This window comes from Geotrypetes seraphini, chromosome 6 (genome assembly GCF_902459505.1).
Source record: "Geotrypetes seraphini chromosome 6, aGeoSer1.1, whole genome shotgun sequence".
Classification (NCBI taxonomy): domain Eukaryota; kingdom Metazoa; phylum Chordata; class Amphibia; order Gymnophiona; family Dermophiidae; genus Geotrypetes; species Geotrypetes seraphini.
In genome coordinates, this window is record NC_047089.1 from 179,001,426 (window position 1) to 179,024,939 (window position 23,514).

The window sequence follows — 23,514 nt, forward strand, 5'->3', positions numbered from 1 at the left end:
GGGGGCGGTGACCGCCTGCAATCCCTCTCCACCAAGACACCTCCCCCCCGTGCTGCCGCAGCATTCTCCATAGACCGGAGGAGCAGAGCAGGCTTGTGGAGGCGATCGGCAGCTGGCTGCAGTCCGGCTGGAGTCCTGGTGACATAGTAAGCACGCATGCGCACTCTCGCCGGCACATCCCGACAGATCAGATCTCAGGGAACACGCGGCGAGAATGCGCATGCGCGCTTAGCATATTATTATTATAGATACACGCAGTTGTACTCCAATGTACGTATTTTCATTTGTTCAACTGAGATCGGGATGTTCTAATTAATCAATGTGCTTATACAGTATATAAGCTTTATTTTCTACCAATTCCTACATCTAGTTTTAAATGGTTCTGTAAGAAGTTGCTTTAGGTTCTGCTAGGTCTATGGAATTCCTCATCTATAGAGATCAGATTGTAACATAACTATTTAAGGTTCCATAAAAACTCTTAATATTTTGGCTTTTTCAAAAAATTTTAAACCTAAATTTTAGCTGTGCCTTAAGTATAGAGGGTTGTTGGATCAGAATAGTTGCAAACATTGCAATAACATTTATGTACAGGTTATAGGGTTTATAGGTAATCATTTTGTTTTTAACTCTACTGATTGTAAATCATTCTGAGCCATAGGTTGAATAGTATAACTGTATAAAACTCCTATGCATGTTAAATGCCCGTATATGTAAGCACGAACATAAAATGGGCTGATCAGCTTCCTGGGTTTTGTTTCCTGCTTGTCCTACTTGTTCCAGCTGATGTCTTTCTTGGAGCTCGGACAGCATGAATTCCTAGGATTGCTACAGTTCTGTTTTTGGATAGCATTTTTATACTGAGTGGACTGCATTACATTGACCCCTGATGCAGGCATGTATGCCAAAACATGGCCCATGTCGGTTCGTTAATAACATTCTGCTATCCCTATCCTGAAGAACCTTGGTGTTGTTTTCCTGCAGACACAAAACAATACTTGTCATTTACTATAGCTTATTCCTGGGCCAAAACTCAACTCAATCCATGAGTTTTGGCACAGGAAAAAGCAACAGGAAATCAGTCTTGCCTTGATGAACGGGCTACTGGGCTTGATAGACCATTGGTCTGACCCAGTAAGGCTGTTCTTATTAATTGCTTATCTCAAAACTGACAAAAATAAAATGGACACTATTTTGAAAAAGTGCTCTTCAAATACAAATGTACACAAAAATATAAACACATGCACATACCTCTTACACTCACACACACAAGATAGATAAAACATACACACAGGCAACACAGATGGGTGTGCATACGCACATGGCATGGAAAGGGTAGAAAAAATCCATGAGCTATGCTCTGTATTGTTTGTTCCATGTGTTTAATCCTCTTTCACAATCTCTTGTTTACCCATGTTAATTTTACTTTCTCCATTTCTAGAGCCCTGGCGTCTGGGCAGAATATTCTGAGTCGTTCACAGGTGTCCTTATTGTCACCAATAACCAGCCCTGACAAGGTAATCTGTGTTGGAATGAACTATGTGGATCACTGCCAGGAGCAAAATGTACCTGTTCCCAAAGAACCAATAATCTTCAACAAGTTCCCAAGTGCCATTGTGGGGCCATATGCAGACATTCTGCTTCCTAAAGAAAGCCAGGTATGAGATTTTACAGTCCACATAAATGCATACATCCAAAACATTTTCCATCCCCCAAAGCACTCGTGCATCTTTAGGAGACTGACTATAGACACCTTGTACCCTACAGATAGCCAGGTATAGGTTGTCCCAACCCACAAACATACACCCACAAACCCCAACCCAAAGCATACACATACTCTGTCATCTTCAGCAAGTTTGCTTGGAGCACTCCTGGAAGTCCCAGAATCATTAGTCTCTGCTTCTTACCTTCAGTTCTCTGCCTTACCCTCTCACACAGCATCTGTATATCAGGCCAGCAGCTTTCTTCCCCAGTCAGCTTGTAGTTTCCCTCCAGCTTATACTTTAGGCTTTCAGGGATGCATGTGACCTAGCAGTGATACAAGTGATCCATGCTTACGGAAGATGAACTGAGTAATCAATTTCTGGAAGAGTCACCTGGAACCTACACAATCCCTTGAATATCTAGGAGTTCGCTTCAACATGGCAGTGAGCCTTGCTTTCCTTCCCAAACTGTGCAGACAGAAGCTCTGCAGTCAGATCCAGGCCTTCTTTGCTTTGTCAGTTCCATCTGCTTGACATTATCTTCAGGTATTGAGGTTGATGACCTCCAAAGAGGTGGTGTCCTGGGCAAAGGCACACTTAAGTCCTCTTCAGGCCTCACTGCTGTCCTGCTGGTTGCCCCAGAAAGACTCTCTTCAGATGTTGCTCCCCTGGACATTCGAAGTACGCAGAAGTGTACAGAGTCCTTGATGATGGGAATGCCATTATGCATTCCCTCATGGGTGATATTGACAACAGAAATCAGTCTTTTTGGCTGGGGGACCATTGCAACAGCCATCTGTTTCAAGGTTGGTAGTTGGTTTCCCAATGGAAGTGATCAATCAACTGGTTGGAATTGAGAGCGATTCATTTGGCTCTTAAGTCAATGACTCTGACTCTAGAAGGAAGAGTGGTTAGAGTCTTCACGGACAATGTAACGGCAGTGGTATACGTCAACAGGCAGGTGGCACCAAGAGTGCTCCACTGCAGAGGGAAGCCTCTCTGTTGTTTCATTGGGCTGAGACTCACCTGCAAGCGCTGTTGGCAGTGCACATGGCAGGAGAAGAGAATATACAAGCTGATTTTGTCAGCAGACAGACCTTAGACCCAGGAAAGTGGTCACTCTATGAAAGACTTCAATAGAATAGTGAAGCCTTGGAGGTTAGCGACACTCGACCTCATGGCATCAGTGGCAAACAAGAAAGTGTCTTGCTGCTTCAAGTTTAATAAAAGTTAGATATACTGTCTATCATACTTCTAAGCGGTTTTTACATAATAAAATCATTAAACAGGGTGATGAACATGAGACTAACAGGACTAACTGGAACAAAAGGGTTGGAGGTAGGAAATCCATCTTAAAATAGTAAAGCAAGCCATGAAGGGGAAATTTAAAAGGAGGTGGAAATCTCATCTGAGAGCCAGAGCAAGAAGGACTTATAACAATTAAATGGAAGATATGAGCCAGGAAATGCAGGGTGGATGCGCTAGTTCAGCTCTGGCCCCAGATGGATCTGCTGAATGGATCTTCCTGCCATGGCCCAAGATTGGCAGGGTAATAAGGAGAATCATCAACCATATAAGTCTGGTGATTTTTGATAGCTCCAGATTGGCCAAGATGCCTATGGTATGAAGATATGATAATGCCAACAGAGAGATCAGAATCTCAAGCTGCCAGTATATCTGTGGCTGATATCTCAAGGGCCCGTAACTCTGGGTGATCTGGAATGCTTTGGGCTTACAACAAGGCTCTTGAATGTGCGTGTCTAGCGCACAAGGGTTATTGCTACCAATGCTTCCTCTAAGGATTGGCTGGGTGTGTGAAAATTTTTTCTCATGTGAGCAATAAGTTCTAAAAACAACAGTTTTCCAGAGTTACAAGTATTTTTGTGAGAGACCATGTAAAATCTGTGAGCAACACTCCTAGAATGTATAAGCAGTTGCTCATGTGCTCAGCTTAGAAGGATCATAGATTGCTACCTTACTGAGGTCCAAGAAGCTGGCTACGATTTCTGCTTATGCAAAGGCTTGGAAGTCCTTCTGGGACTGGTGTGCTAAGGAGAGATTGGATCCTTCTCAGGCTTCTCTTGCAGCAGTCTTAGCGTTTCTTCAGAATGGCCTGGAAAAGAGCCCAGCATTTGGTTCTCTTAAGGTGCAAATGACCAGCCTATCCTCCTTCAGGAGCCAAGTGGACAATATCTATTGAGCCTCTCATCTGGACATCATAAGATTTTTGAAAGGGGCCTTGAGGCTGAGACCACTGGTGTTGCAGCCTTTCCTGGCATGGAACCTTAATTTGGTTCTGCACTCTTTGTGTGAAGCTCCTTACAAGCTGCTGGAGCAAGGGTCCCTTATAGATCTCACTCTGAAGATGGTTTTTCTGGTAGCTATTTCCTTGGCGAGGAGAGTGTTAGAGATTTAAGCTCTTTCAGACGGGGAGCCATTCCTCTGCTTCACTGAGATGGGAATTTCTGCTGAAGATTTCCACCTTCCATGTGAATCAGGATGCACAGCTACCCACATTCCAGGCTACAGGATCTAGAAAGAGGTACAAGGTGCTGGCCTTTCTGGATGTACATGGGGTCTTATTACATTATTTGGAAGTGACTAACCCTTTTTGTCTTTCAGATCACCTTTTTGTCCTCATGAATCCTAGTCGGCAGGGAAGGTTGGCATCTAAGGCTTCTATTTCATGTTGGATTTGTGCAGTTATTTTTGAAATATATATTGGGTGCAGTAAACAACCGCCTTTTTTGTTGGGGGCTCACACCACTAGGAGTGTAATGACTTCCTTCCTTGGCAGAGTTGAGAGCGGTACTGCCAGAAGAAATTTGCAGAGCGCTACATGGTCCTTGATCCATACTTATACGAAATTCTATAGGGTGGACGTGGCAGCTCAGGAAGAGGCAGCTTTTGGGTCTTCTGTTTTAGCACCAGGCTCCTCTTCCAACCCTAGACTACAGGGACTGCTATGGTATGTCCCATTGCTCAAGACTCTTGCCTTTTATACTAGAAGAGAAGATTAGGTACTTACCTCAATAATCTTCTTTCTAGTAGAAAGTGTCACAAGCCCGAGTCCAATGCCGGCCTTGTGCCAGGGAAGAATGATAAAAAACACCCCCTGTAACTAGTCCGGGCTAACCATGTTGTCCCTGTTAGGCAAGAACAAGAACAGGAAGCACAGGCTGTGTTTAAACCTAATGCAGAACACAGCCTGGTGAAAACTGGTAGGGCCCCTTTAAATCCTCCATTTTGTGGAAAGCTGGCTAAGCAGGGGAGAAGGCAACCACAGCTGAAAGAAGTTCAGCCCCGGAGTAGGGCTGGTACAGCAGCTTGGCAGCATTTAGAGAGCTGGCTGACCAAGAGGACAGGGGACAGAGGAGAAGCTCTCAGGTGGAAGGAACCTCCAAGTCCCCCTGAGACAAGGGACATTGAAATGTTGGACACAGAACCAGATGATACAACCCTGGTAAATCCTGAAGGTGAAGCTATGGATTGTAACACTTTACCAGAGGTGGGACTATTTGAAGAAATGGAAATCAATTAGTTTGGAATTGTTTTTTTTGTGCTGAGTTTTGTTGAATGTTTCCATTTCTATTGAACATGAGGATTTTCTTGAAGTCTGCTAATTAATGGAATGTAATCTAGCCAAGGGTTTTGCTGGTATGAGAAGTTTTTTTTTTCTTGCTTATCAAGAGCTGCTGTGAAAGAAACTTCAGCAAGTTCTTTCCAGCAGGTGTGAATATCCTGTAAGCTTGAGACAGGATTTACACAGTACCATGGTGAATAGTTTGCAGGTTTCTTTTCCTTTGATAACAAGGAACTCTTTGACAAATCTGCCAATCTTTTGTTACTGCATTTAATGAGGCAGTACTGTACAATGCAGTGCACCATGCATAGTTTGCCTATTTTCCAATAAGACTCTGGGAGAGTCAAGTACTATCAAGAAACTCTTACACCTGGGACATTGATAAAGAACTTTGAGACAGATATCCAGACCAGGCTGGTTACTATCATATTATGTTGTATGTTTGCCAAAGACCTTTTGGAATACATTTTCTTTTGATGCATTTTTTTTGGACTTGTCAGTTGAACAATAAATTTGATTTTTGTTTCATTACTTACCTGTGTGAGGCCATCCTGTTTATACACATAGGATAAGTTTATGCACAACAGGGACTTCCTCCATCTTGAGGAAGCACGCTGGGGAGAATATTGTAAGCGTGGGCCGGTTACTGCGAGCCTTGAGGACCGGCCACGCTACAAAAGACATAAGAGTCTTGATGGCCCACCCTGTCATTTGTTGCCTAGTCACCTGGTTTTTGCATGCCTCAAATGAGAGAGCCTTCAGTTGTCAGTGTTTCATTGGCTGTCACTCCAGAGGCCGCAGAGCTTTGAATCCTCTGGATGCACCTGATGTTTGTCAGGTAAGTGCCATGCCATACAGGTAGTCTTCCTAATTCTGCATAAGCCTTTTGGCAAAGGAATTAACAAGAATGCATATCCATATCAGAGTTAGTGCCTGTTGTGCTATGGTTAGGTGGCATGTCCTGACTGCCACACGGTTTTCTCTTGTGTTCCTATCAGTTAATCTACTTGTTGTTTTTTCTCTGGAGGACTTAGCAGACTTGAAGTGAGCGGCTAGTTTCCCTGTACCCCTTCTTTCTTTTGTCTTTGTTCTTCTGGTTTATTCTCTTCTGCTTTGGTATAAACTGAGGAGCTAAAGAAAAAGATAGACAGGATGCCTTCTACATCAAACTCGCAAGTAAAGATAAATAACCCATTGGTCGAGACTCGTATGTCTTTCTACTAATCTTCACTTATAGTATAAAAGGGAAGAGTAGGGTAGGAAGAGGAGCCTGGTGCTAAAACAGAAGACCCAAAAGCTGTCTCATCCTGAGCTGCCATGTCCACCCTATAGAATTTCATATAAATATGGATAAGTACCTAATTTTCTCTTCTTTCCAAGTGAGAGTCTGCATGCAGCTGTTTAGCATAGGGAAGACACTGAACGTTGACAGGTAAAATTAAAGTTTCAAAAAAAAAAAAAAAAAAAAAGACATTTATATGGATGTTATCATTCTTGGAGAAACAGGAAACTACAAAGTATATTGTATTTTATCACTGGGTCAGGAATTTAATTGGCATTGCTCTTACTATTTTGTCATTCCCTCTCCCACAAACACACATTTTTTTAGACACATTTTGCTGTATGTAGTTGTTCTCAACTCAGTCCTCCCTTGCCAAAATGGACCCTAAAATGAACAGTCACTGCCTGAAATGCTCCCCAGATTCCTCCCAGTAATACTAATCTGGCCAGGAAATGAATCAGCAGATCTGAAATGGTAGGAAGTAAAGAGAGAATCGAAAGGACGGAGCAGTGTGTCACTTCTACTGACATGTAAACCTTCCTATAAACACATACACAATCACCTTTCACAAAAACACCCTCTGCACACACACACAGTAATGAGATATGTCACTAAAAGCTTCTCCTCCAAGTCCATCACATAGACTAAACTGACTCTCTGTAAGCAAATAAAAATGTGCTTACCCAGGACTTTTGAAAGGGTAAGTTGGGAGGAAAAGTCTTGAGAAACATTTTCTGCTCAGGAGAAACCTTAAAATATCTGCAGACAGTGGACATTTCAGCAATCTTTCTAGAATTTTATGGAAAAATATTGCTTTAAGCTGAAACAGTTTTGGATTATTTAATTATGAGAACTATGGGCATCCCTCCTGTTAATCTTCTGCATGGGATTGGAGGGCAGCAATGGAGGAGGGGGGGCACTAGACCCCCCCCCAGGAGAAATCAAGGACATTTGTGGTGGTAGGACTGAGCTGCTTTCCTGTCTGTGCCTGAGCCAATCAGCACTTAGGCACTGACAGGAAAGTAAGGCTATGACAGCTCAGACTCTGCTGCTAAATATCAGCCCCGATTCCACTTAAATGGAGGGGTGTTCCTTTTGGAGAACACCCAGGGAGCTCATTTTAATTTAATGACTTCATCATATTAGTGTTGTAATATTTATGACCTCGTTATACTACATTTGCATAGTACCATCAGAGGTTGCTAGAAAGCATGACAAGGTGAGCCACTTTGATAATTGGGCAGTAAACTACATGCACCTAATGATGGTTTAGTGCTATCATTAAATGCACAGTGACTTTAGAGAATTCAACCCAGTCTTAGTCTTGAGAATTATAACTTTACCCTTTATTTTCTTCCCCCTCGCCTGGTCTCCATCCATGTCCCTCTCTCTCAACCCTAGATTAGCATCTCTTTTGCTGGATATTGTGTGGTCATTGTGGCCTCATATGTATTATAATAGTCTTTGTGACCTCAGTATCACTTTTTTTGCGGTTTAGCAGGTAGACTGGGAAGTGGAGTTGGCTTTCATTATTGGGAAGAAAGGGAAAAACATCAAGGTAAATCCTTTACAGGCCGTCTTCTCATACCTTCCTCTCCCTTTCCTCTGGTGTCTGTGAATGTGTGCAATTTCTTCCTCTTATAATTCTGTTGCTTGAGGTATAAGTACGTCTTCCTTTTCTCAAAGCCAGTTGAAAGTGTGAGACATGAAGTAGGGGTGAGTTTTTGGATCTCTTTTTGTGTTTTCTGTCTGGTGATGGTATTACATGTACTTACTTTTAGGAAGTCAATCAAAACTTATCTCTTTGACAAATTTCTCTGACCCCACTTCAACCTTGATGTATTTCGAAAACATTTCCAGTTAAACTTGACTAAACTTAACATGCCAATGTAATTTTGAAAGTTCTCTGTAATGTCGCTATCTGTATGCAGTCTCTTCCCCTGTAAACTGCTTAGAACTGTTTGTGGTATGGCGATATATAAAAATAAAGTTGTTATTATTACTTTAAGACTCCCAGATCTCTGCAGCATTTTGTGGTGACTCCAAAGCAAAGGTTAAAATATTCTGGGGCATGGAGTTTGAGAGTCATTGACAAAAGTGTGTAGGGTAGCCATGTTACTCCACTTTTAAAGTAATAAATAGAAATAAAAAAAAAAATAATAATAATATGATACCTTTTTTTACTGGGCTAACAAATGAGAAATCTCGCCAATGTATTATGTTTCTTCCTTCTGTTTCTTTTTCCCTTGTAAATCTCTTCCTAAACCTTGTGTTTTTGCCTACCAAAACTGCCTCTTTTTCTTCTTATTGGCTTCTATCCCCTGTCTCTCATTTTCTCCCTTCATCTCACTCTTTCCTATTTATCTTGTCTTCTACCGCTCCACCTTTTTCTCTCTTCTCATGTTTATATTAGAGAATGACACGGACAAATTTTTTCCCATCCCATCCCTACGAGTTATTTTCCTGCCCCTGCCCCATTCCTGTAAGCTCCATCCTCATCTGCACAAGCCTCAAACACTTTAAAATCATAAGTGTTTGAGGCTTGTGTAGTTAAGGTAGAGCTTACAGGAATGGGGCAGGGCAGCGACAAAACTTGCAGGGACGCGGAAATTGAGTTCCTGTGGGGACGGGGACAAATTTGTCACCGTGTCATTCTCTAGTTTATATCTCTCATTTCCTCTCTTCATCTTGCCTCACAGCCTTCCATTTTTCTCCTCCTTTCTAGTTTCTCATCCCTTTCATATTTCCCTTTTTCTGCACCCTGTGATCCCTCCACATTTTCACTCCCCTCAAGTCTCTTATTTTTCTATCCCCTATCTTCAGGCTTTGCCTTTCTGTAGTTTTCTCCTTCTCCCTGACAATTCTCCTTTAGACCCCTCCATGTTGCACCTTTCTTTTGCCTATTCACTGAGAGCTATTCAATATTGTCAGCAGTGGCTGGTGGAAAGTTTGCTGCTATTGTTCTAAACTCCAATGAAGTCCATGTGTAGTTCCTAGAAGTGGATGTAAACAAAATGTATAGTAAAAGGCAAATTCAGTAGCAGCTGCCATGGCTATGAAATTACAGTAAACTGGTAGGCTTACCCACCTCATATACTATTTTATGCTGGGCATTCAATGTTAATGCTTATGCTGCACCCAGTTTATTGCCTATCTCACTCTTCTGTTGAAACTATTGAACCAGGTCATGTCTGTCCTTCCTGTAGATCTATACTCAAGATCTTTTCTGCTCCTTTGATTGTAAGTCACTCAGTGAGTTCTGCTCTGTCCTGCAGGAAGAAGTAGCTATGGATCATGTAGTTGGCTTCACAGTGGCTCATGACGTCAGTGCCAGAGACTGGCAGATGAATAAAAATGGAAATCAGTGGCTTCTAGGCAAAACCTTTGACACTTTTTGCCCTCTTGGCCCAGCCATTGTTACCAAAGATTCCTTATCAGGTACAGCAAAGACTGAACTAAGTAGGTCTATAATAAAGTGTGTACAGTGATGTAGGTGTATAGAAAAAACACATATCAACTTATGTATATCTGATTTTTGTGTGCTCCAAAGTTGATTGTCCCTATAATATACCCAGCTAGATACAATGCTGAATAGCCCACCTACAATAATTACTAAGTCTTCATGGACTTATTAGCTATTTCTTTAGCGTCCCTCCAGTCTGGCACAGATGGAAGAATTAACACTCCTCTGCCAGCAGGTGGAGATTGAGAACACATTGACTTCTAGCAGCAGTACTAGTAGGCTGTGCAGTCCCCTTTAGAATCAGCAGGAGGTGGTAAGCTTGTGCAATCCTGTATTTGGGCTTTAGTTAGGGTCTGTTAGAGAAGATAGGTGGTGGCCTTTTCTGCCCTCTTGTTGTTGGATGGAGCAGGGAGCCCGTTACACCTCAGGGGTGCATCCCTCCCCCTTTCTCCACCTCTCCAATTTTTGTTTAGTCTCAGCTGTACTAGAGTTGCACGGGGACAGAAATTCCACCTGTCCCCACCCATCCCCGCCAAAATCCCCTCCATCCCCACCTGTCCGCATAAAAAGCAGTTTTGATTTTTTTTGTCTTAGTTTATTTAAACCAACAATAAAATACAATCATTTTTTTAACACCCCCCTCTCCTCTTTATAAAAAATTATTTTTAGTAATAATCCATGGGTAACACAGCAAGGGTGCACTTAGGAAAAGGCAGCATCATATACACTGCAGTGAGCATTAGAACTTCAATATACCCATTGTTAAACTGAAGCCATATTAATACAGATTGATCCTGCACAGTCAACGCTAAAAGAAAACAGTCCATTTCATACATACAGAACACATACACCACAGATCAGATGCTGTTCTCCTCTCAGCCTACGACTTAAACTTCTGGTTAGAACTACCGTATTTTCACGCATATAACGCACGCGTTATACACGATTTTACAAACTGTGCATAACCTTGCGCGTTATACGCGTGAGCGCGCTATATAAAATATTTTTTACATAGTTCCCCCCCGACATCCGATTCACCCCCCCGCAGAACCGCTCGCACGCACCCGCACCCCGAAGGACCGCTCGCACGCACTCCCACCCGCACCCCCAGCCTGAAGGACCGCTCGCACCTCCACAGACTCCGGACCCCCCCCCCCCATCATGTAGAAGCTCCTACCAGTGTCCTGCTACTTCCTATTGGCGGTCCCGGCCCTTCTGTGAGCCCTGCGCCTGCGCTGCTTCCTCATCCGGCGGTCCCGCCCTATCTCTGATGTCAAGCCCTCTTGCCCCGCCGACTCTCCGACACGATCGGGGCAAGAGGGAGCTCAAGCCCTCTTGCCCCAGCCAACCGCGGCACCCCCGACACGATCGAGGCAAGAGGGAGCTCAAGCCCTCTTGCCCCCCCCGACTCCCCGACACGATTGGGGCAAAAGGGAGCCCAAGCCCTCTTGCCCCGCCGACTCCCCAACAATATCGGGCCAGGAGGGAGCCCAAGCCCTCCTGGCTCTGGCGACCCACACACCGCTAGTTGTTCGGGCCAGGAGGGAGCCCAAGTCCTCCTGGCCCTGGCGACCCACACCCCGCTAGTTGTTCGGGCCAGGAGGGAGCCCAAACCCTCCTGGCCACGGCAACCCCCTACCCCCACCCCGCACTACATTACGGGCAGGAGGGATCTCAGGCCCTCCTGCCCTCGACGCAAACCCCCCTTCCCCCAACGACCGCCCCCCCCAAGAACCTCCGACCGCCCCCACAGCCGACCCGCGACCCCCCTGGCCGACCCCCACGACACCCCCACCCCCCTTCCCCGTACCTTTGTGTAGTTGGCCGGACAGACGGGAGCCAAACCCGCCTGTCCGGCAGGCAGTCAACGACGGAATGAGGCCGGATTGGCCCATCCGTCCCAAAGCTCCGCCTACTGGTGGGGCCTAAGGCGCCTGGGCCAATCAGAATAGGCCTGGGAGCCTTAGGTCCCTCCTGGGGGCGGGGCCTTGGGCACATGGTCGGGTTGCATATTTACAGATAATATTTAACTAGACTTGTCATTTATGTAATTCTTCTAATCATTTATACACATAACCAGGAGGTACCTGCTAGCACATACTTTCTAGAATCACCCTCTCATCTGTGGATTATATATATATATATATATATATAAACAGAGAAACATGATGGCAGATAAAGGCCAAATGGCCAATCCTATCCACAGCATCCACTATCTCCTCTTCCTAAGAGATCCCACATGTCTGTCCTATGCTTTCTTGAATTCAGACAAGTCTTTCATTTCATTGGTGAGATAAAAGAAATCCTTGCACATCCCTAGTGGAAAGTACCTGCAAACTTTATATCAAGGTTTGAACATTGTCTCCTGTATGTCTGATTGTTTCTTCAATTTTCAGATCCTCACAATCTGGGAATCAGCTGTTGTGTGAATGGAAAACTGTTCCAAAACAGTAGCACAAACCAAATGATCTTCAAAACTGAAGCTCTCATCTCCTGGGTCTCTAAGTGAGTTCATTATAAAACTTGCAATGTTTTAATTCAGCATTACTTCTACTTCTGGGTGTAATGCTTTGATTTATTGGATTTTGTTGCTAGGTTTGCCACGCTATATCCAGGGGATGTTTTTCTTACAGGGACCCCCCCAGGAGTTGGATTTTTTCAGAATCCACCTGTCTTTCTTCAGGTATGCTATACCATGATGCCACACCTTCCAACTACTACTACTACTAATCACTTATATAGTGCTGAAAGACCCCTTAAAAGTATAATTTAGCAAGGATTCCATTCCACCTCTCTCTTCTTTTTGGCAAGCAGAAATCCATGCCCAACAAACAGAAAATCTCCTGATTTGTCTGGATTCCCACTGATGGCATAGTCCTCTTGAGGAGCTTTCAAGCTCTGAGTTCCAGACTGTAAGGCTCAGCAGCATTAACACAGCATCCATAGTCAGCCATTCATTCTGTTCACCTACCCCTTTTATTTTGCTCCTTGTTCCTGTTGTATCACAAACATTTTCTTCTAGACTGAGCCTGATGCTTCAAGCATGTTGTCTTTTTCCTTGAACTTTTTTGCTTTAGGCTGCTGTGCATTTATGTTGCTTTTTTGAACTGGATATTCTTTAGCAACTCTCCAGACTGGCATAGATCTTATAAGCGGGTTATATCTCATCATGACCAGCAGGTGGAGACTGAGACAAAACATTGGAATAGTACATATCATGTGACTCCTCCCGAATTACCTCAGTCTTCTCTCAGTCTCCAACAGGTGTGGTGAGCTGTACCCATCTCCCTTGATAGGGCTGTTGGAATTTGTTTAGGGCTTTTTGTCCCCTTTTAGGTGTCTGATTAAGCTTGGGTTAACCATGTTTGGAGGTCTATCTGACCTCAGGGGTGTCAAACCTGGTGGGTCACGTGCTGGGTCTCTCCCCTCCTTTCCTTCACCTCCCCAACATTTTTTTAGAGGTGCCTCAACAGTAAGCCTTACCCGCAGTTGGTACGGCATACTGTTTGGAGAGCCAAGTGGAGTCTGTTCTGTGACAAAAACAAAAAAAAATCCTGAGGTAGTGCCAGTCCGAAGGGTTGCTTTCCCTTTAAATTTAATGTAATTTACTGTATTTTTCATCTAACCAGCACTTTTCTTTAGTTAGGTCACGTATGGATCAATGAGCACTTCACAGGGGAAGAAGTGCTCAATTTGCTCCAAATGCGAGGCACTCGCAGCCGGCCTGTGTAGACCGGAGCGGTGGAGGAGCCTCATCGGCAGCGGGTGCTGGCAGCCAGGGTTCCCTACTGCAAGTGCCCTGCAAGTTGGCAGGGAACAGTGGGGAAGCCCGGTCTTCCCTTACCGCCCAAAGAGGGATTTCCTTGGCCGCCAATGGTGAGGGGAAAAAGGGTTCCCTTACCGCCATAGCAGCTGAGGATTCCCTCACAACTGTTGCTTTAACAGCTGAAGCCGGCTTGCCTGCTTCCCAGCCGCTACAGGCCCTGGAGGGGTTATTTTTGGCAGGAACTTCACCATTTTTGACTAACAAACCCTCCATTTGCTCTGCCACCTCAGACGGCCTTCCCCCTGTCTTAGAAAAACAGGGGCAGGTTTCTGCTGAGACCCCTGCTTGGGCAGGGGCTCTCAAGGGGCCGCCAGGGGTTTTTTCTCTGATTTATTTTTTGCTTTGTGCAAAGCTTATTTTCAGGTGGCCGGGGGTTTTGCGGTTGGCCCGGCGATCTTGGGAGAGGTTGCTCCCTCCACTCCCCCTGCAGCTTTGCCTCCCTCTTCTACTTTTATGTCCCCTCCTCCTCCCAGCGTCCACGTGTGGCATGGAACGAAGACTTCTAGTCTGAGGAGCGTGCAGATCTGGATGAGGACCTGGACCCTTGAGGGGACCTCCAGGATCCTCTTGAGGGGACGGCCACTGGTAGCGGGGCCTCGGCTTTTCCGGCTACCAGTGAGGAGGCGTCCGCGGTGCGTCTTTTTCAGAGAGACGAGCTCCCAGATTTGATTCAACAGGTCTTGGTATTACGATTTGAGGAGACGCCACCTGAGACCCCACGTGTGGGGGACCCTCTTCTTTGGGGGATCCACCCTGCATCTCGCTCTTTTCCTGTGCATCAGGATATTCGGTATATTGTCCTGGCACAGTGGAATACGCCATTTTGGTTTTTGTGCTCCATGGCTCATTTCTATCCCATCCCGGAGGGGGATAGGGCTATCTTGAAGACTCCAGTGGTAGATGCAGTCGTCTCCGCTATTGCAAAATGGCATACTGTGCCCGTAGAGGGCGGTTCTGCCTTACGCGATTCTGAGGAGCGTAAATTGGAGACGCTCCTTAAACAGAATTTTAATGTCTCTGCCTTGGGGGTCCAGGCGACTATTTGTGGGGGGTTCATGACTCGCACCTTGTTTCGGTGGGCTGAGCGTGTTCTTGACCGTGAGTCTGATGATTGATCCTTGGTGGATCAAGAGGTGCCGAAGATTGAGATAGCAGCCTCTTTTCTCTCGGATACCATCTATGACGGTGCGGACCTCCTCCAAGTCTATGGCTTTTGGGGTGGCCGCGCGTCATACCTTGTGGCTGCACGCTTGATCGGCGGATGCGGCATCCAAGACTAAATTCACAAAATTTCCCTTTCGGGGGTCTTTTTTGTTTGGAGAGGATTTGGATAAGTTGGTTCAGACTCTGATGGACTCTACGGTGCCCCGCCTACCTGAGGACCATGCCCGCCCGGCAGTTAGAGGTGGCACTGCTAGGGAGCATCTGTGAGATTTCTGCAGGTTCCGCCCTGGGCGTGGGGCTGCTACTTTCCCCAACTTCTGGGTTTTCCCGGGGGCGTTTCATGCAGTCCTTTCGGGGAGCTCATTGGGGCTGGGAATCCCCCCGCAGCCCTTCCTGCTCAATGACTCCTTCCTGGCGCCCCCTCTGGTTCCGTTGGGTGCCTTGCTGCGTGACTTTTCTTACAAGTGGTCAGAGATCATGCCCGATCTGAAGTTTGCCCACTCCCTGCCAGATCAGTTTCTAGCTTTTCCTTGTCAGGGGGGAAGGCTTGTGGGCCGCCGGTGTGCAATCACTGCACGTGCCTGGTCCTTCCTTGCCTGAATTTGCAGCGGCGAGGGATAATTGAATGGAGCTGGTATGTGGCGACGGTAGACAGGGGCTGGCAGGGAGAGATCCCAGGTGGTGGCCGATGTACCGCAGATTGAGAAACACTGCCATAGGGGGACAGGGGAACTTTCTTTAGTACTAGTATTTAACTGAGCCAGTATCCAGAATAACTTCTTTAGATAATGCTTAGCCATCACCAGTTGCTCAGAATAAATTATCTTACTGTTCTCGATTCTGACCAATATGTTCTGCATTTCAGTTGAATATCCATTTTAGCGCTTTAGTTTGTTCTTATTCCGAATGATTTCACACTTGTGTTTATTTGCCAAATATTGTGTGACTTGAAAGTCGTAAGATAAGAATGTACGAATTGCTGTACTGGGTCAGACCAAACTTCCATCTAGCTTAGTATCCTGTTTCCAAGTGGCAAAGCTAGTTCACGCATACCTGGCCAGTTCCTTAAAAGTGCAACATTCCATGCTACCTACAACCAGTGGCTTTCCTCAGGAATACTTTTTATAGATTTTATTTCCAGAAATCTATCCAAACCATAGGTCTATAAAAACTTGTTCCAAAACTGCTCCTACCCCATTAGCTTTGATATATCAAGGCATGCAATGCTCACAAAGGATTTCCCAAAACCCTGTCCAACTTGTTCTCTTTTATATGACAATTTCTTGCCGCTGGCACAAACTCTTCCAAATTGATGCACAAAGCTAAAATGTCTCATTTCTTGCTGAAGTTTTTACTCTTTGGTCTATTTTACTAGTATAGTTACTTTCCTTTCTGTGACTCAGTACTGTTGCATCTTTTGCCTTATGAGCTTTGGTAGCAGTAGCAGAATATTTCTCAGACCTCTTGTGAGAAGATTTTATTTTGTAGAGTACAACCCATTTTGTGATGGTTTGGAATTTAGCTGCTATTCTATTTCCTTTATCTCTGCATTTGTATGACATTTTATCTAGACTCCTGAGCCTTCACTTATTGCTGGCACACATCATTCCTTCCCATAATCAGGAATTTATTAGCACTAGTCTCTAGCATTTAGCCTTCTGTTCATTTGTTGATTAGTTCCTGCTATGAAATTATTCAATCCTTCAACCCTGTGTGTAGAAGACTATCCCATTTTAAAGACCTGCTTATTTCCAGCTCTGTTGAACTAAACCCAGAAAACCAGGGAGACATTGATGGAGTTTAGTTGATGCTTCTTCAGAGCCTTTTTTATGATTTCAGAATACTCTAATTTCTTATCTGGCCCCATACTTTGCTACTGAGAGGTATTTCAGGCTGCTTCTTGTTTCTAGATTAGTATTCTTTTGTGTTTTCTAAGGCCTGGCCATGCTAATCTATACAAAATACCTTTAGTATTTTTACATATTGTTGCAACTACAGTCCTGTTGAGAGCTGCACCCTCAAGGCTCTAGAAACACTATGAAAGAAGTACTAAGCGGCAGCTTGTGCTGTCCCTAGAGCACAGCAAATGTAAAGTCTGGAAACTTCCTGCATGTCACATCACTGTGACTTCCCTGAACATTTCAGCCAACAATAGATGAAAAAGTGAGTAATAATCAGGCTTCCTTTTTCTGTACCAAGCAAGGAATATTTTCTTGCTGATAATAGCAGAGTCTTGTTCATGAATTCAATTTGGCACTGCCCAACTCCTCCCCCTCTTTTTCTTGGGAGATCCAGAGTAGAGACTGCCAAGGGGACCATTTCCATGGTAAACCGTGGTCACCGCAGGAATGGGGACAGGGCCTTTCACCGCCCTGTGGGAGCGGTGAAAAGTCTTGCTCCTGTGGTAAAAAAAATTGCACCCGTGTCAGACTCGGCATCTCCTCTTGCACCTATTTTACCTTAAGGAGCCAGCCATACCCCGTTGAAGATAGAAGGAACCCAAAACCAAAGCCTGAGACCAGTGTGATTTGAAGAATAAAATTACCAGAAAAAAAAGGTAGAAAAAAAAATGTATTTTATATTTTGATTAGAATATTTCAGATTTGAAATCCTGCTAGAGCTGGTATTAGACATAACTGGGACCGTAAAGCCCAGGCTGTGCTTCTTTAGCTTCCAGCTGGCTTAGGGCTCTCTCTCTGACCAGGGGATATTTGTGAAAGGGAGGGGAGACGGGTTTTGTTGATCCTTGCTCTGTATTATTTGTGTTTATAAAATGACAATTGTACAGAATTGTGTCTCTTTTTATACGAGGTTTGTGTGGATGGGATCTGACAGCTTACAGTGCGAGGAGGGGGACCGAGCTTTCAGGGCGGGGTGAACTCGCAGGAACGTTGATAAATTTTTTCCCCGTGTCATTCTCTACTCCAGAGTAAATCCCATCTTTCTCATATAATGCCAAGCAAGTTTGTTATTTTTATATAATGTCATGCTGTAGTCAGGGCAGGATTAATTCATCGAGGGCCCCCTACCCCCATTTATTTACCCTTCTTTTTTACTTCTGTATTTCCACTTGATTTCTCTTTTTCTTTTAAAATTCAAAACAACAAAGATTAGCATACCAGTGCCAGTGTACAGTTTTTATTCTATACAACCTCCAAGTATCTCTGAACAAATCCCCCATTCCTTCCTAGAGGAAGAGATCTTGTATTTGGGTAGGAGGCATGGCGGGAAGAAAATTTAGTGCCTGCCATTTTATTGGACTAATACATTTCTCAATTAGCTTTCAGAGAGGTTAAATCCTTTCTTCAGGTCAGTAAACTATACTGCTGTTACAGTATCCCTGTCCTGACTGGTCTCTGAATTAGTAAAAACTGTATTAAAATTAGTCCAATAAAAATATCACCTTATTTCCATTTTCTATTAATAAACAATTATTAACACATCTACAATAATACTTTATCCTAAAGCCAAAAGAAATAAATAAAACAAATTGAATTTTTATTTCTACCTTTGTTGTCTGGTTTCTGCTTTCCTCATCATTCTCTTCCTTCCATCCACTGTCTGCCATCTCTCTGCCTCTTCCATATGGCATCTGCTCTCTTTCTATGCCTCATCCAGAAACTGTCTGCTTCTCCCTTCCATCTCTCCCTCCCATTGGTCTGGTATCCAACTACTTCTCTCCGCTTCCCCAATGGTGTAGCATCTGTCGTCTTCCCTCCCAATAGATTTTAGCATCTCTCTCTCCTCCTTTCTTCCCCTCAGATCTGGTATCTGTCTCCTCCCGCTCCCATGCTCTGGCATCTCTCTCCCCTCCCTTCCTCCTTTTCTTCCCTGGTCTTCCTTCTCAATTTATTTTCTGCCTCTGTCTAAATTCTTTCTTACTATTCAGTCCTCAATTTCCCTCTTTCATTGTGTCTACCTACAGCTTGCCACCTCTTTCCCTCACCCCTTCTAGTTTCTAACTCTATCCTCTTCCCCAATCCAGCATGTGCCTTTTTTCTTTTTCCTCCCCACTTCCTTCCAGCGTCTGTTCCCCTCTCTCAACAACCCTTTCCCACACTTCCATTCAGCGTCTGTCCTCCTAAAGCACCAACCTCTTCCTGTTATCGTGCCATCTCCTTCAACTTCGCAGACTCATTCTAAAAGCAAAGTTCTCTCTCTCAGACGGGCCATGATGGGGAAGCCGTTGTTACAAGTTGCACACATGCAGCTCCCCCAAAGCTTTTCTTCTAATGTAACTTCCAGTTTCTGCAAGATCACGTTAGAGAAGCTTTGCGGCAGCCACGCGTGTGCAACTAGTGAGGGCCCCTCTGAGAGAGCTTGAAAAAGCGCCACGAAGGTGTGGGGAAGAGATGCCAGGACAGCTGCCCTATTTGCCTTCCCTTAATGCCGGTGGGCACCCCCTGATGTTTTCAGGCCCAAGGCACGTGCCTACTGGGCCTACCCTTTAATCCGGCTCTGTCTTTAGTGCATAGAGGGTGAATCCAAATATTTGCTCCTCTCACAGATATATGGAGGTAATTCTGTAAGTGGCATTCTTTATCTAGATGCCCCAAGGGCACACAGTAGGAGCCTAGGTTCTGTGTTAGACTTAACAGTGCAATGCTTTACATTTAGGCTGGTGTAAGTTTGGGCATCTAAATACAGCATGGATGTGCATATCTTACAATATGCTTTAATTTGCACATGTAAGTGGGAATCCCATCTGTGTTTGGTCCATGCTTCTCCCCCTTATAATTACCCACTTTATAAGTTATGCAGGTAGTTATAGAATAGAATAGCATTTAGGGTGATTACTGATATATATGTATGTGCGCACATGCCCTTGTTAATATCAGTATTCTGTAAAATATAGGCATAAATGTAAGCACCTGGTTTATAAAATTGCCCTTTGTATGTGTTTCTATTACCCAGTACCCATACAGACACTGAGACTTCTTTCAACTCCTAACTCTCCTCCATAGGCTCTGCATCCCAAACCCCTTATTGTCATATCAGTCTGTCCAAGTTAGATTATAACCTCTTTCGAGCAAGGACTGCGCTGAGTACACCTTTCAACGCTATAGAAGTGTTAAATAGTAGTAGTAGTAGACTATGATGTTTTTTGATCACAAGCGGAAAAATTTGACACATTTTCTCTCTTGCAGGTGGGAGATGTGGTACAATGTAAAATCGATGAACTGGGAACCATCACCAATAGGGTAGTTGCAGAATAATTATGAACTCAAAGTAAAAAAAAAAAAAAAAAGTAAAATTTTCAAAGTTCTTTTTCACCTTTTCCAAAATTTTGTTAGAACAGGAAGAAAACTGTTGTGTGTTAAATTACAGGAGTGTGCTGAGCTCACTCATCTGGAGCTGTTTACTGTTAAATTCTTTTCTAAAATCAGTGATAGTGTAATTGATTGACTGGGACTAATATTTTCTTCTCACTGATGAAGAAACTCCTCCTTCATCCCTCTTCTCTGCCTAGCACTGGCAGCTGGAATTAAATACAGATAGAGACTGGTATTCAAAATATTTACCTAGCCAAAATGGGTCACTAACTGTGTAAATGTAGCCAGTTAAAAAAATTCTCTCCACTACCTGACCAAATATTTAATTGTAGAGGACAATTTTTAAAGCAATTTATGCTGATAAAAATAATTTTATACCCATAAATCAGTTGCCTATCCTCTGTGAAAAAAGGTGTGCAGTGTTCCACAATGTATGTATTGAGTCAATTCCAGGGATGTGTTTCAGCTGGGGGAAGAAAAGTATGTGTTGACAATGCATGTTTTTCAAACTTCTACCTATACTAAGAGCCTCTACAAGGAACTAATGCATTTCTTCGACCCAAAAAGGACTCCCACATTACACATACACATCCAGTTTAGGGGGTGACGAGCTTATGTGCACGACAGAAGAGCGATCTTAAGGTGGCCAAACAGGTTGAAAAGGTGACGGCGAAAGCTAGAAGGATGCTAGGTTACATAGGGAGCGGTATGGCCATTAGGAAAAAGGAGGTATTGATGCCCCTGTATAAGACTCTGGTGAGACCTCATTTAGAATACTGTGTACAATTCAAATTCTGGAGGCCGCATCTTCAAAAAGATATAAAAAGGATGGAGTCGGTCCAGAGGAAGGCTACTAAAATGGTATGTGGTCTTCATCATAAGGCATATGGGGACAGACTTAAAGATCTCAATCTGTATACTTTGGAGGAAAGGCAGGAGAGGGGAGATATGATATACATTTAAATACCTACGTAATGTAATGCACATGAGTCAAGTCTCTTTCATTTGAAAGGAAAAACTGCAATGAGAGGGCATAGGATGAAGTTAAGAGGTGATAAGCTCCGGAGTAATCTGAGGAAATATTTTTTTACAGAAAGGGTGTTAGATGAATGGAACAGTCTCCCAAAAGAGGTGGTGGAGACAGAGACTGTGTCTGAATTCAAAAGGGCCTGGAATAGGCATGTGGGATCTCTCGTAGAGAAAGAAATAATGATTAGTGCAGATGGACAGACTAGATGGGCCATTTGGCCTTTATCTGCCATCATGTTTCTGTTTCAAATACCCCTCTCCCACACTTGCATCCCATAGATTTGCTATATACAGTCTCACACATACACCCCATATTTTTAAATAGCCAGATCCCCCCTCCCCCCATATACCTGAACTCCCCTTACACACAACATAAATTCCATAAAAGCATTTTTTACCCATTTGGTCTGTACTAGAAAACGGTCCTGATAACTCCATTTACTTCCTTACTTATTTCCCTTCACAACCTACACAATATTATTAATGATGATCTGGCATCCTGTGATCACTGCATGGTACAGTTTAATATTAAGATGGGTATAGAGAGGGCTCACTCAAAAGTAAAGGTTCTAGACTTTAATAAAACTAACTTTGTTCAGATGGGGGATTACATCAAGGAATTGTCTGAATGAGAACATCTGGAAGGAATAGAAATGCAGTGGGCAAAACTGAAAGGAGTTATTGTAAGAGCGACAAACCTTTTTGTGAGGCAAGTAAAAAGTAAGAGGAAAAAAGGCCACTTTGGTTCTCAAAAGTAGCAGCGGAGAAGGTACGGAATAAGAGGTTAGCTTTCATAAACTACAAAAAATTGCAGAAAGGAAGACAGGCAATAATACTGGAAAATTTAAGAGAGGCTGGTCTAGTAGTCAGGAAAGCAATGCACCCACTATATACTATTAAGAGCTCCTGCTTCCCCACTGCCTGCTGCTGACTTGCGGTGCACGTGCAAAGGGGAACCCTGCTCGCCGAAGCCCGAGGATCCACACGCCAGCCGTATCGATCACGCGCCTGGAGCACAATGAGCTCTTTTTCAGCTTAAAAATGCTCATTGAGAAAACCGCTACAAGGAAAAAGAAAAAGTGCCGGTTAGCAATAAAAAATCAATTATAATTATTTGAAGGCTTCCCTTCAGACCAGCATTGCCTCAGGACTTTTTTTTCCCCAATATAACTTTAATTTTTATTGAAACAGACCCTACTGGCTCTCAAAGCTATATGCCTTGCTAGTAGTTGGTGGCAAGGTTTACACCTGAGGCAGATAAACATTTGGGGAGGTGGGGGGAAGGGACTCAACCAGTCAAGTGTGGCACCCCCCCGAGGTCAACACCCAAAAGGGTCTCCCCAAACTCAATCCGGCACCACAATCAGGGACAAGAAGGCCAATTTAAAACAACATCCAACAGTCCTACACTAAACCAAGGAAAGACTGCACAAGCTTACCACCTCCACCTGCTAGAGACTGATAGCAGACTGATTGTACTTGTACTACAGCCAGAAGTTTGTGTCTGTCTCCACCTGCTGGTCATGGTGAGCTATTATCCATCAGTTTCTGTGCTGGTCTGGAGGGATGATAAACAAGTGAATTTTATTAGCACTGTATCACATATGCATTGATTGGATGGTGGGTCTTGCTATAGGGACTTCGGCCCTTGGCAGAGTTACACATCTGTGAGCACATGTTATAACTCATTCACAACAACTATATTCTTCTAGTATAATTTCAATGTGATATGACATAGACTTGTAACAGAGATCATTGCCAGGTACTGAGATATTTACTCTTTTGATCTCTACATTCACAATAGCAATAGTTCCCTGACATTGTGTCAAACTGACATCTAGTATTACCAACTGGATCCAGAGTTGCCCAACATGTTTAAAATCCAGGTCTGAACTGACCCCCATTTCATGCATGGACTTTATAGTCTTCCTTTCCTAGGGAATGCAACCGAGAGATCAGAATTACAAGCTTCAGCATACAATGAGGAAAACTTTGGACTGATCAATCTGTTAGTATTATCAACTGTCTCTTGGTTTGCCTAACATCACACACACACTGCAAAATTCCCACCCACAAACCCCTCATATAGATACAAAACTCAACTGTGCAAACTGATTCAATCTAAGGTAAAATGTGCAAGATCAACTCTGTTCTAAATGTAAGTACTACATTGTAACTCAAAATGGTAAAGGAG

The 23,514-nt window shown here is 43.9% G+C and overlaps 1 protein-coding gene across 5 annotated transcripts in view; it reads left to right on the top strand.

Annotated features, from left to right (window-relative positions):
* The window catches only part of LOC117363089 (fumarylacetoacetate hydrolase domain-containing protein 2-like), a 40,762-nt gene extending 20,446 nt beyond the window's left edge, over positions 1 to 20,316 (top strand). For 4 of the 5 annotated variants that reach the window (XM_033950359.1, XM_033950360.1, XM_033950362.1 and 1 more), the window contains exons 3-8: positions 1,439 to 1,655; positions 8,064 to 8,123; positions 9,841 to 10,003; positions 12,425 to 12,533; positions 12,624 to 12,711; positions 20,166 to 20,316. In XM_033950359.1, coding sequence (XP_033806250.1) covers positions 1,439 to 1,655; positions 8,064 to 8,123; positions 9,841 to 10,003; positions 12,425 to 12,533; positions 12,624 to 12,711; positions 20,166 to 20,234 — 706 coding nt within the window. In that variant the 3' untranslated portion in view covers positions 20,235 to 20,316. The remainder of the gene's footprint in view (positions 1 to 1,438; positions 1,656 to 8,063; positions 8,124 to 9,840; positions 10,004 to 12,424; positions 12,534 to 12,623; positions 12,712 to 20,165) is intronic. The other variant, XM_033950361.1, reaches the window with a different exon arrangement.
* Positions 20,317 to 23,514: the final 3,198 nt, after the last annotated feature.